The sequence below is a fragment of the Ursus arctos genome, unplaced genomic scaffold (genome assembly GCF_023065955.2).
Source record: "Ursus arctos isolate Adak ecotype North America unplaced genomic scaffold, UrsArc2.0 scaffold_32, whole genome shotgun sequence".
Classification (NCBI taxonomy): Eukaryota; Metazoa; Chordata; class Mammalia; order Carnivora; family Ursidae; genus Ursus; species Ursus arctos.
In genome coordinates this window covers 6505545-6519040 of record NW_026623008.1, presented here as the reverse complement: position 1 = coordinate 6519040, position 13496 = coordinate 6505545, and the positions used below count along the sequence as shown (strand labels likewise).

The window sequence follows — 13496 nt, the reverse complement described above, 5'->3', positions numbered from 1 at the left end:
CTGGGGAGGGGCTGCCCGGCGCACCGGGAAGGGGGCAGGGGAGCAAACTGCTCCCTGTGGTGAGCACTGTAGCACCCGGGGAGTGCCGCGCTCAGCGACCTCGGCTGAGCAGCTCTGCAAACCGCTGCTCCCTGCTGAGGTCAGGACCTGGTGGCTGGGGTGGGCTGGGGGTGGGGGTGGGAGGAGGGCGCAGACGACTTCCCAGACAGCCCAGGGAGGGCTCACAGGTCAGACCGTCTCCAAGGCTGTGGCGCCGAGACGATGTCTCTAGCCAGCCCTGGCCAGACTCTCTGCCTGTCACACTGCTCCCCGGGTGGACCACGAACCTGGTCTTGCCCGGACATTCCCCCTTCCTCAGCTACCTTGGAAGGTAAGATAAACCCTCCTGGGCAGAAGACTTAGGCGCCCTTCGACCTCACTCGATGGGTACCCCATCTGACTGCCGTCTCACCTTCCCCTCAGGGGCTGGTTTGGGGGTCTCGTGGGAATGGTCTAGAGTCACTGTCTCCACCTCTATAACGGGGGGGGGGTTGTGTCCCCCCGTCTAAATTCAGAACCGCCTGGATCCTCAGAACGTGGCCCTCTTGGAAATAGCATCTTTGCAGATGTAATTACTTAAGATGAGGTCATGCTGGAGGAGGGTGGGCCCTGAATCCAATGGCTGGTGTCCCAATCAGATGAGGACAGACACAGGTGGCCATGTGGTGATGGAGGCAGAGACAGGGTAATGTATCCACCAGCTAGAACTGCTGGCCACCAGCGGGAGCCAGGAGGGAGGCCTGGGGAGGATTCCCCTCAGAGCCCTCAGGAGGAACCAACCCTGCTGACACCCCGATTTTGGACATCTGGCCTCCGGGACGGTGAGAGAATGCACTCTGTTTTAAGCACCCAGCTTCTGTCATCTGTTCCAGCAGCCCAGGAATCGAACACACACACCCTTCTGTTCCTCTGTAAACCCACTGCTCTGTCAGGCTTCTGACCCCACCCAACCCTGACGACTTCTGTCAAGGTCACCAGTGATGGCCTTGTTGCCAAAGTTGATGGACAACTCTCAGCCCTCACCGTGCTTGACCTGGCATCGCCTTGTCCTTCTGGAAGTCCTCTCTTCATTTGTTGTCCAGGCCACGACTCTCCCCCCAAAGCCCCACAGCCACTCTGCCTCTTCTCCCCTTCATCCGCCTGACCCCGAAACGTGGACATGCCCCGGCGCTCAGCCTCAGCTCTGTCCCCTCCCTCCCTAGGTGATCTCGCCCAGGGGCTCAGCCATCGGTGGCTACCCCACTGATCTTATCTCCAGATCTGCAGAGCCACCTAAATGTGTGGAGTGCGCATCTCAAACTTACGTCCCCCACCCTGGCCCAAGCCCGGGTCAGGTCACCTCTCCCCTGGACAACTGTCAGGGCTCCTCCCTGGCTTCCCAGCGGCCACTCTCGCCCCCACCGTTCATTTCTACACAGCAGCCAGAGCGATCCTTCTAGGGCATGAGGTGCTCTCAGTACAGAACCGAGGTGTGGGTAAGCAGGTGTGGGTGAGCTGGCGTTTACATCCCACTCTCCGCACGTGCACCGGGCTGAGGACACTGGGTCACCCTCATGGGTTTTCCTATATGGACCCTCCAAAGCCAACTGGCTGTGCAGAATGGGGCCCATTTCGGTCTGACCCGGACTAGAGAAGTCGAGACGGCAAGGGAGCGCCCGGGTATTCCCTGGCATCGAAACCAGTAACCGAGGAGTTCATGGGAACTGATCGCAGCCGCAGACTAACAGCGCAACTCTTTACCCAGACCTTTCCCTTTTGCCTTTCGATTTCCCCGACTCTCCCTTCGGGGAGGAGGATTTGAGGCTTGCCCTCCTGTCTCCGCGTCTGACTGCCTCTCGAGAAATCCTCTCCTTGCTGCGTCCCAGCGACTGTCTTTGCCGCCCGGCGGGGAGGCAGACTCGGCTTGGGCTATAGCATGACATTTCTGGGGACGGAGGGGTCCTCATTATGAATCAAGAGAATCCAACGTGGGTTCGAGCCACCTGGCACTTGGAGTCTCCACCCAAGACCCAGCTCAGAGATGCAACTCTCTGCAACGCGTTCCCACTCCCCTTAATCCCTTTCCATTCCCCCCCACGAGAAAAATTACAAGCGCTTCCCACCTCCCATCCGATGCAGAGCTGACAGGGCATCTATTATTTACAAGGCGCCTGTCCGGGCCTCCGGGACTGTTCCGGCAGAACCTTCGCCCGGCCTTGCCCTGACGCAGCAGAGGGATAATTCTGCTTGAGTGTGCCCTGGCTTGCCACGGTGAACAGGCTAGTGCCCCTCTGGGGACTGTGCTCTGTAGGACAGCTGGCTACGTGAACCGTGAACGCTGATGGACCTGTTCCTGGAGGGGATAGCGGCTGCGTGGCTCTTGTGACACCAGCAGTCTCGGTGACTGGCGACAACGCAGGGAGCCCAGCAATTCCTCTGTCTGCACAGAACGGGCAGGAAACTACCTGGGGCCATGGTCACTCCTCTGCCAGGGTCAGGGCTCCTGAGATCCTGGGTCCTGGGCAGGATGTGCCTGGTTCTCCCAATCCCTGCCCATCCCAGCCTAGGGCAAATTTGGCTGTGGACTTTCTACTACCATCACCGGGGAGACAGACTCACAGAATCTGCTCTGTGGGCTCCTGAGACGGGGTCTGAGCTTACTTCCCAGGGGAGGCTACCTGCTGGACGCACACCTGGCCACCCCTGCCGTGAGTCCCATGACCTAGGGGTACTGGGCTGCACAGGTGAGGTCATGGCCATCACCAGGCCAAAGCCAGAGGCAAGGAGCGAGGGAAAGGGGGGGCGGGTGGTGGAGGCTTCCAAAGAGAAGTGTTTAAGAGTTCCCTCTGCCTCATGTCCCTGGATATCTTCTCTGGTATCTTCCAAAGGTGAAACAGGGATGAGACATGGGAGAAGCGGACGGTTTGGAGGCTTAAAGACCAGAGTAAGCTTCTGTGCTTCTGACCCCAGCAGGGGCTTCCCCGACCTCTCACCGGGCCTATTGGGGGGGAGGGGCAGGCCAAACCTTCCCCATAGGGATGGTCAACACTTAGGCGGGCAAAGCTTTCTGCCCCACCCCCTTTCCGTGGTGGGGTCTATAGATGGTAGAAAGGACCAAGAAAGAGTAAGGAAGCACGAGGATGGATAGTTCTGGAACCCTGAGACCTCCTGCCACCGTGGGGTCCCAGCCACGAAGCCACAGAGTCCTCCACCTCCTAAGCTAGGACAGTGTCCCCACATGGGGGCTTTTTTAACACGTGGTCTGAGAAAGGCCACCCCCTTTTCCAAAGGACAGGTGGAAATTGCTGCTGATTCAGCCTGTTTCTAATCCACATGCTCTTCTCCAAAGGCCTCTGACATCATGGCTGAACAAGCCCCTCCTAGGGAACCATGGTCTAAAGGAACCAACTCAGAAGCCTCCAGCACCAGAAGAGAGAGACCCTAAGCCTGTCTAACGAGTAAGAGAGGCTATTGGCTTTCATTTATGTAAGAGGCCCTCACACCCCCAAGACTGCAAACCCTAGCTCAATAATATGCTGGCTACTGTGCTAGAATTTGGTCAACTGCAGATCAAAACTGGAGAGAGGTCAACCAGAAACAAAGAGCATCTAACCATCCATCCATCCATCCATCCATCCATCCACTCATCCATCCATCCTTCTGTCCATTCGTCCATCCGTCCATCCATCCATCCACTCATCCATCTATCCATCCATCCATCCATCCATCCATCCATCCCTCCACTCATCCATCCATCCTTCTGTCCATTCGTCCATCCGTCCATCCATCCATCCACTCATCCATCTATCCATCCATCCATCCATCCATCCATCCATCCATCCATCCATCCACTCATCCATCCATCCTTCTGTCCATTCGTCCATCCGTCCATCCATCCATCCACTCATCCATCCATCCATCCACTCATCCATCCATCCTTCTGTCCATTCGTCCATCCGTCCATCCATCCATCCACTCATCCATCCATCCATCCATCCATCCATCCATCCATCCATCCACTCATCCATCCATCCTTCTGTCCATTCGTCCATCCATCCATCCACTCATCCATCCATCCATCCATCCATCCATCCATCCATCCACTCATCCATCCATCCTTCTGTCCATTCGTCCATCCGTCCATCCATCCATCCACTCATCCATCTATCCATCTATCCATCCATCCATCCATCCATCCATCCATCCATCCATCCATCCATCCACTCATCCATCCTTCTGTCCATTCGTCCATCCGTCCATCCATCCATCCACTCATCCATCCATCCATCCATCCATCCATCCACTCATCCATCCATCCTTCTGTCCATTCGTCCATCCGTCCATCCATCCATCCACTCATCCATCCATCCATCCATCCATCCATCCATCCATCCATCCATCCACTCATCCATCTATCCATCCATCCATCCATCCATCCATCCATCCATCCACTCATCCATCCGTCCGTCCATCCATCCATCCACTCATCCATCCACGCATGAGGTGCCATCAGGTAATCTGGCAGACTCCAGCTAGAACTCTTCATTTAAGCAGAGGCAGGCAGGAACAGCCTCTGAGGATCTGAATGCGCTGGGATAACTACTTAGAGACATTTTAGTTCCAATGATGTACATTTTTGGTCAGGCACAGCCAGGACCCCGGGACCACAGGGAGTCCGGGAACACTGCCACACTGGACAGAACACAGGACACTTACGGTCGAGTCCATTCAAGTAACGCATGCGGATCTCACAGTGGCCCCAGACGGCGCTCACTACAGGATACAGTTTTTTGCCCTTGAGTCCTCGAAAAGCCACTCCCATGTACTGTCCATCCACAATGAAGCTCAGAGTCCCGTCATCCATGTCCAGGGCCACGAGGAAGGAGTCGGGGACAATAAATGTCTCATCCGGCTCCAAAAAGGCCGGGTAGGTTTTGCTCGGTTGGTTTTTGCCATCGTGATAGAGCCGGTTGCGCCCCAAGTCCCAGCCCCAAGACTCGTGGTTATTCCCCACGAGGGTCGTGTACCCGACGGAGTGCAGGGGGGCGTCTGCTGTCGCCACGCCCACCACGGCGTGTGTGCCCCGCTGCCTCATGGCCCACGTGATCTGCCACACGTGCAGCCCGCGCGTGTACCCGACTTTGCCCCTGATGGCGTCTGTGCTCTGGGCCACCGGATGCCGGTGAAAGATCAGCTTGTCGTCCTCCTTCACAAAGACGTTGAGCGATCGGTCATTGTCGTTCCATGAATGGAGCAGCTGGATGTCGTAGGACACGGGGGGCATGTCCAGCAGCAGGTCCAGGCGGGTGGGCTTGCAGTAGTCCAGGCCCTGGAGCTCCTGCTTCAGGGGCCGGTACGTGGGGTCCCCCATGTCCACAGTCTTGATCCCTCCGGTGACCTTCTGACCCATGTTGGCCTTTGGTTTCACCTCTGCACGGACTCCCGGGGCAAACTCATCAATCGTGGGGCCTCCCGTCCAGGTTCCCGATGAGGCCAAGACAGAAGTCCCAAGGAAGGTGGCAGGTGGCCTCTGGAGACTGCGGAGCCCTCAGTGTTGCCTGATGGAAAGAGAAACAGGAGGCCGGGTGAGCAGCGGGTGCGGGAAGAAGGGGAACACAGTGATTAGGAGTATGAGGCCGCCCACCTGGACATGTCCCAGCACACCCGATGCGGGGCAGACCGCAGCCGTGGCTCTGTCCCCCAGAGTACACTGCTAGGAAGGAGTCGGCACGGAGAGGGGGCTTGGGGGCCGGGCACCATGCTCGAGGGCGTCGGCTGCACGCTCACCGAATACCTAATCACAGTTGCTCAGGGCAGAAGGCCAGGTTGGATGGTTCCCAAACGAGCCCCAAGGCAGTGGGTCTCCTCCCCGGTCAAGCCAACGGGCAGCTTATCTCCCTTGCCTGCAGTCTGGGGGGGAAAGTGAAGCCGTGAGAGGCCGCAGAATCGGCCAGACCCCCTTTCACAGCCCCTCTTCTTTTCCAGCACAACTGCTTCCAGGGGTTCATGCCAGGGAAGGGGACCCCGGTACAGGCGGAAAGCTTGCTTGGGGGTCTGCATGTGCATTCAGCTGGGAGGCCCTAGGGGTCTCCTGGCTTGCTGGTCCCCGAGGCTGCAGCGACCTCTCTAGCAAGTCCTATGTCCCTCCTGGGCCAGGGCCACCAGGGACACTCTGCTCATGGCCCCTGGGCTGGCCACCCCATCCTCAGTGTCCAGCCTGGGATCAGGGAAAAAAACATGCCATTGGGTTCCCTGAGCCTCACTGGAGAAACGCTTCTCTCTGCCATCACAAACCTCCTTGGCCTGTGGAAGGGACTCTTGGCTGCCTGGTTTGGGGGACGGGCTCCTGGGACCGACCAGACAAGAGAGAAGGCAGGCTCCTGGCTAAGTAAATGTAACTGAATGAGCACGTGGGGGAGCCTGGGCAAGAGGCCACGGGCGCCTGGCTGCTGGGAAAAGCAACACATGGGTCCCTTGTTCCAAGGAGCACTGAGGTGCCTCCTTGAAGAGAGTCCAAAGGAGCCCGCTGTGGGGGTGCTGCAGGACTCCCCTCTGCAGGTGGCAGGGAGAGAGCACCTGCTGGGAGAGGAGGGCGGGATGTGCAGGGGAATCTGGGAGAGGGGGGCCAATGGGGCCAGGATGAGGGAAGGGATCTGCAATGGGCTTGCTGTCTCTTGTCGTCGGTCTTCTAGCTGACCCCAAACTGCCTCCTTCGCCTGGGACCACATCTTCAGGGAGGCCAGGCCTCGAGGAGGGTGGCTCTCGGCAGGATAAATGTCCCTGTGTGGGAACACTTGCACGCACCCCCCCCCCCCACCTCATTGAGCACATCAAGCTTCTCGTCTTCCCCTTTCTGCCATGGAATAGAAGGCTCGCTCCCTGAGGCATGGTCATTTCTTCAGAGACAGGCTAGGACCCCTTGTGTCAAATGTACGCAAAGCTAGTATCCTCTGCGGTCCTCTGCGGCTAGAGGACCAACCTGGTTCTGGAAAGTTCTGAGGATATTATGACCTTACGTTCTGGATCCCCCAGGACAATCCCAATTCAAGTCTTCAGGCCCACTGACTCCTGAGAGCCATCGAAACCTCCAGGGCTCTGGCTAGTACCCAGTGACTTCCCTGTGCAGGACCCTGTGGGGAGCTCTCTGGAGGACAAACACGGAGCTTACTTCCTAAGACAGCTCATTTTACTACTTTCTGGAACACAGTGGCCATTGCCCTTCTGTGAGCTCTATCCCAGCATCTCAGCGTAGGAGATCCCACCCCCACCCTGGGCACAGGTGAGGAGTGAGAAGGCGGCTGGGAGTCGGGGAAGACACTGGGCAGGCAGGACATGTGGGAGAGGAAGGTGGTGGGGAGAAGTCCTTCCAACACATTAATTTATCTACTTGGAGAGAAAGGGGTGGGAATGGAGAAGAACAGGGAAGGTGGGGAGAGCCAGGATGAGTCAAGTGGAGCAGGGGAAGGGCGATGGGAGCGAGAAAGGGAGAGAGGGAGGGAGCCCTCAGGCCCCTGAGCTGGGGACCTGTACACGTGTGACTCCCGCATCAGCTGGACCAGGGATCAGCAAACGTCTCGTGTACGGGGCTGGACAATGTTTCAGGTTCTGTGGCCAGGCAGCCTCTGCACAACCACCCAGCTCTGCCCGGGGGTGTGAAAGCAGCCCCGACGGTGCATAAATCAAGGAGCACGGCTGAGTTCCAATAAAACTTTATAAGAACAGGTTGCTCCCTTGTCGGCCAACCCCTGAGCTAGACGAGGGGCCCCGCACATCATCTCCGCTGACAACGAAGTGTTACAGCGGGCGGGCGGAAGATGGATGTGGGAAGGAATCTGGTGGTCGCAAGGTCAGCCCAGCCCCAGAGCAAGCCATCAGAAAAGACAGCATCACCCCACAGGGGCACTCCGGCTGGCTGTTCAGGTCTGTTCCACAAGCTCTCCCCGCTCCACGGTCTCCAGATAAGTCCCTTGTGCCAAGCTCCCACCTTCCTGGGCCTGAGACCCAGGGAACTGTCCAAGAGGGACGATCCTTTCTGGCCCCTGAACCATGTGACCTTGAGCAGCGGGAGTCTACGGAAGGAAGGGGGACAGGCAAAAGTGTGTGCAGCCCTGTGGGGGCTTCCACGCAAGGGCACCCCAGAGCCTGGCCAGGGGCCGTGGCCCACCCACTCTGCTGCTTCTGGGCCATCCCACCTTCAGAGTCACCCCCACGTGGTCAACCACCGTAGCCACCCTGGAGTCACTCTTGACTCACCTGTCACCTGCCTGTTCCCACCCTGCGTGCAGGCTACGGTCAAAGCTGACACTTCCTTCTCGTAGACCTCCTGCCGTCCACACCTAGCCACCTCTTGCCATGCGAGGCCACTGAAGCCATCCAGCTACCCCCTTCCTTCCTTCTATTTTCAAATGTGGCCACAGAGCTCCACCCTTCTGTGGGTCTCCCGGAGCTCCGCTAGCCCCATCTTGGGGATGGCTAGTAGGGTTCCTCCCCCCCCCCCGTTTGTACCTCCCTACTTTGTTCTCCTCCACCAGCACCGCTCCTGGGGTTTCTAGTCCTGGGGGGAAACTTGCTCAGCCAAACAGTGCCTCGGGCCACCGCCGAGGACTCTACCCTAACTTCCCTGGGGCTCTCTCTGCTCCTCCATTTAGATGGGGGTCCCATGCTTCCTAAGGCCCAACTGAGACAATGTTCCAGAGAAGACCTAGTACAACTGGCATTTTCCCTGTTGTTTTGATGTTTATTTTCTAGGCTGCGTTCCGTACACTGAACGAAGTTCACAGTCATCCATTTCGTGATAACTGCACTTGGCCCTATGATGGATGCCATCTTTGAGCCAAGACACACAGATCAAATTTAAGGTCCCTTCCAAGCTAGGGGTTGGCAAACGTGTTCTATCAGGGGCCAGACAGTCAATATTCTAGGTTTTTCCAATATAGAAATGAATGGGCATGGCTATGTTCCAATAAAGCTTTATTTACCAAAAACAGACAGTGGACCAGATTTGGCCCAGGGCCACAGTTTGCTGATCCCTGTTCTAAACCCAGGCAAAACGGCCCACACGATCTCCAAAATGCCTGGATATGTTGCGCCGTCCCCCAGGTGTGGAGTCACAGAATCACCGGTTTGATCTGTGCGGCTCCTGTCAACACTGGGCCGACGACAGAGTCCCCAGTGGGTACCCAACTTTGGGGAGGAACAGGAAGAAGCAGCATGGGCCCCAGCTCTGGGACCAGTCCCCTTTCTTGCCTTCTGAGAGGCAAATGCCAACGTCCAGGCCTTTCAGGGCCTAGGATTGTCCCGGGAATGTCGGGGCCTGGGATGGCTCAGAAAGTCCTTAGTGAGTCTCCACGAATCGGGAGGACCCAGACCTTGTCCCTCCGGGAGAAACAGAGCTGCAGAGGGTGTGTCCATGGAGTGACCTATGGGGCTAGCAAGGAGAGGCGGAGGACAGAGATGGCCCTGCTGCCACCACCACCACCTCCCACCAGTCACACGCAGCCACATGTTCGCTCAGAGCCCCAGCGGTGGCGGCAGGAGGAGCGTCCAAGTCCAGGCAGGGCCGGGCTGTGGCTCCCTCCTTCCCTCTGCGGGAGCTCTCGTTCCGAAAGCTCAGACACACACCAGCCACGGGGCCCCCGAGGTCACACGCGCCTGTTCCTGCTCACGGCCGTCCCAAGCCAGCCCTCAAGACGAATTCTGGGGGTGTACCCCTCCCACCCCGCCAACCTCTGAATGCCCAAATATACGCTGTTTCCACTGTCCCCAGTCCCCGGTGCTTCCCAAGGACCAAAGCCACACCTGGAGCAGGGGTGAGAAGGACCCCAGTGTGACCCGAGGCTGGAGATGGGGGCGGGGGAGGCAGGGATCTGCGGACTGGGGGGGGTGGGTGGATCGTTGGCCGCCTCAACAGACACAAAGGCAGCAGGATGGGTATCGCGACCAGTAAGAACGCACTGTGTACGTACAAACACACACACACACACACCTGTGTGCACAGGCACTGAAGTGAAAGTGAAGTATGTTCAAAGGAGCTCTAACCGTAGGACTGTTCCTCTTGCATGTTACGGGGAGTCAACGCGTCATTCTGGGTTGGGAGCTCCTAGCAACACTTTCCTACGGGTAAAATCAGATTAAAGACCAAAAAGCATCGAAGGAGAAAAAGAACCATAAAGGGTGGGCTGGAAAGTGCCTGAGAGAAGGACACTCTTAACCCAACTGTCCGAAAGCACTGGAGTCCTAACGCAGAACCGCGCCTTGTTTGGGGTCAGGTCCTAGAGCCAGGGCTGGCGCGGGGCTCTGTGCGCTCAAAGTTGCCGAGGTGGTTCCGGAAATGCCGCGTGGATGGCGTCCTCACCCGGAGTGGCAGGCGAGCTGCGCGCCCCGCTGCACAGCCCTGGCTTCTCCCTTGACAGCTGGGCCGCGGTCGCCTGCCCCCGGGGAAGAGCGGCTGGGGTGGGGGCACTGAGACTGAGCGTGCTCCCCAGACGCCACGCTTCACACTCCACTTCCCTCTGCTCCTCGGCTCTCCACTCCGCCGGGTCCCGCCTCCCACTCACCACTCCCCCAAGCCTGGCACAGCGCCGGCCCCGCTGTGCCACAGGGACAAAGAGAGGAGGACCCGCCCCCAAGATCAAAGCCAAGCACGAGGTCGTGAGTGTGCGTCTCGGGCACGGGAGGGCTGGGTGGGGGCGGGGGGAGCACATGGTGCAAGGGAAGCGAGACTCGCAGCCACAGGGCAGGGACGCCCGCGCTTCACACCCTGGCCCTGCAAATGGACTTGTTTTATCCTGAAGAGGGACACAGAGGGACAGGAGCAAACATGTTCTAGAAGCTTCAAGATTTTGTATTTACTCACAGTCCTGTGGATAAGGTTAAAAGCTCTGGGACCAGGGTGGTGGTTGCGGGTGGGGGACTCAGACAGAGTGTCTACTGTCAGGCCAGATGTCACTAAGCCCTATGGTTTTGACTCGGTGGGACCCCTTTCCCTCGACTGAACACCCCTCATCTCTCCCTAATGCCACACACGCATCACCTCCAAGGGGTCGAAAGTCAGTTCATGGGCCACTGCAAAAGGGTGTGCCTCTCAGACCCTCTAATGGGCAAAAGCATCCCACCTAGTGTACCCCACAGCCGCCATGGGATGGGGTGGCCTGTGGCCCCAGGACCCATCATAGCCATCTGTCTATGATGGAATTCCAGGTGGACCCCTGGGCTCGAAGTAGGCGAGCTTCCCAAAGCCTCGTGCTCCCACGGCTGCTACAGAGAGCAGGTTGTCGGATGTGCTGTGTTCTCATCTCACTCTATGCGTCACAGAGTCAGGGGACGCTGGCCGAGTACCATCTGTGAGGGGGGACAGGGAGCCCTGTGGGACGCACAGGGCTAAAAAGGTTGGGGGGAACTAGAGAGAATGTGGTGGAAAGCCACTCACACAGGTGTGGGGGTGTGTCCAGGACACGCCACGTGGCAGCCCCCACCCAGGTGTAAAACACCCAGCAATCTCCCACCAGCTGCTCCTCCAGGAGCTTGTCTAGGAAACCCAAGTGGCCTGCACAGCGACGCGCTCACTGCCCTAAGACCCCACAGCCTTAAAGAGAAGGAGGGAGCCCCTCAGACTGCTGACTTGTAAAATGTAACCTGATGCTGTTACATTTTGAAAAGTAAAGTGGAGAACATTATGCAAAACGTGATCTCATTTCTGTAAGAACAGAATTTAAGAAGATTCTATCGGTGCACATGTATCTGTTTGTAGGCACAGAGAAAGGTCTAAATGAATAAACAGCAAACCTTTCACAATGGTTAATCCTGGGGGGTGGGGTGGGAGGAAAGATGTGTTCACTTTGAACTTTTTTTTTTTTTAAGGAGGCTCCACACCCAGCGTGGAGCCCAATGTGGGGCTTGAACTCACGACCCTGAGATCAAGACCTGAGCTGAGATGAAGAGTCAGACGCTTAACCAACTGAACCACCCAGGTGCCCCGACTTTGAACGTTTTTTTGAATTGAATTTTTTTAAATGCATGTCTTTGGTCATGAAATGATTTCTAAGCACACACAAAAAAGCACACTGAAAAAATACTGACTTTACACTTCCACAAACAAGCTGTTCCCAAAGCAATTCCTAAAGGCTCCCCACTCGTGTCACTTCTTTAAAGCAAGCGCAGATAAATGTTTGATTTACCCGGGGAGAGACAGGAGGGATCCAGAGTTGGCAGGAGGACATTTTAAATAAAGGATGAGAATTCCTGGGTGCAGCCCTGGGACCATCCCAAAGAGGAACATTATTTCTACAATGATTTCTCCCAAGACTTTCAATTACACTGTTTCTAATTCACCATTTTATTTTGCCCAGTAAAAATAGGGTAGCTACGGTCTCCCCTGGCCCCAAACAAGAACAGAACTGCTCTAACCCGAACCCTGAAGCCCACGGCGGCTGGAGAGCGGTTCTGTGCTCGGTGAAGGTCAGGCGAGGAAGGAGGAAGGACCTCAACGGGCAGGGACTGGGGAGGGGCAAGCATTTCAAGCCTTGGTGCAGACAGGACAGCAGCCATCAGTTAAAGCCTTCTTCCACAGAAGCACTTTGGGATCCACTGACCCTGGAGCCCACCTCTACTCAAAGGTATCCTCCTATTTTGTTGTTTAAGAAAAAGTCTGTCGAAGGGGCAGTCCTCTCTGACGGAGACATATCCAAGGTGACCGGTGACAGATGGATGCGGGGGGGGGTGGGCACACGCTGAGGGGGGGCCACCGGAGAGTGGCAGACACACACTCACCTCCTTTTAGCTCAAGTCCCCCTCAGTGTGTCCGATTGACCCCAGAACAGTAAAACCATTGTTTTGACCCAAGATGGGGAAAGAATGAAATTCAGGATGTGGAACAAGGTGACCTATTTATAAAGCCTCCTTTCACCTGAAGATCAAATAAACTCCCCTCCCTCCGGCTCCCCACCTCACACATCGGCGGTTGCAGCCCAGAATTTTGCAAGAGAAGCATGCCCGGAGCGGGCTGTTATTATATCAGAACCCAGCCTCTGCGCCTGGCTGAGTGGCTGCCCCGCTCTGCCCGCTAATTAGGGCTCCGGGCTCCTGGGAGCCAGGACTCGGGAACACGCTTTGGCAGGGAGCGTGCTCGGGGCGTGCTCCCTGCGAGCCTGGCCACGGAGCCCCCGGCAGATGGTGCCACTGCCAGCAGGACGCGCCCCCCCCACCCCATCCTATCTGCCCGCTTGAGGAGAGATGCCTGGGGAGACCCAGGAGGGCTGCATTCCTCTCAAACAGGGAGTAAAAGTAAGTCTGTGCCCCTAGAACCCATGAAAAGCATCGGTCCCTTCCGGGAAGTTCTGACAAGTGATTTTGGAGAGAAAATCCCGCACGGTCCAGAGCTCTAGCCTCTGACCTCAAAAGACCAAGAACGCACCTGCTGTAAACACCTACGGAAGGACCCAAATTACTCACGGCACTTTCAGAAAGGGCTCAAATCAGTT

General features: G+C 57.1%; 1 protein-coding gene across 5 annotated transcripts in view; it reads right to left on the bottom strand.

Annotated features, from left to right (window-relative positions):
- The window catches only part of SPSB1 (splA/ryanodine receptor domain and SOCS box containing 1), a 66791-nt gene that overhangs the window by 6619 nt on the left and 46676 nt on the right, over positions 1-13496 (bottom strand). For 3 of the 5 annotated variants that reach the window (XM_044391386.3, XM_057305163.1, XM_026519899.4), the window contains exon 2: positions 4735-5576. In XM_044391386.3, coding sequence (XP_044247321.1) covers positions 4735-5428 — 694 coding nt within the window. In that variant the 5' untranslated portion in view covers positions 5429-5576. Of the gene's footprint in view, positions 1-4734; positions 5577-5662; positions 5974-10003; positions 10625-13496 lie in introns of those variants that run through there. The other 2 variants (XM_044391388.3, XM_026519898.4) reach the window with 2 other exon arrangements.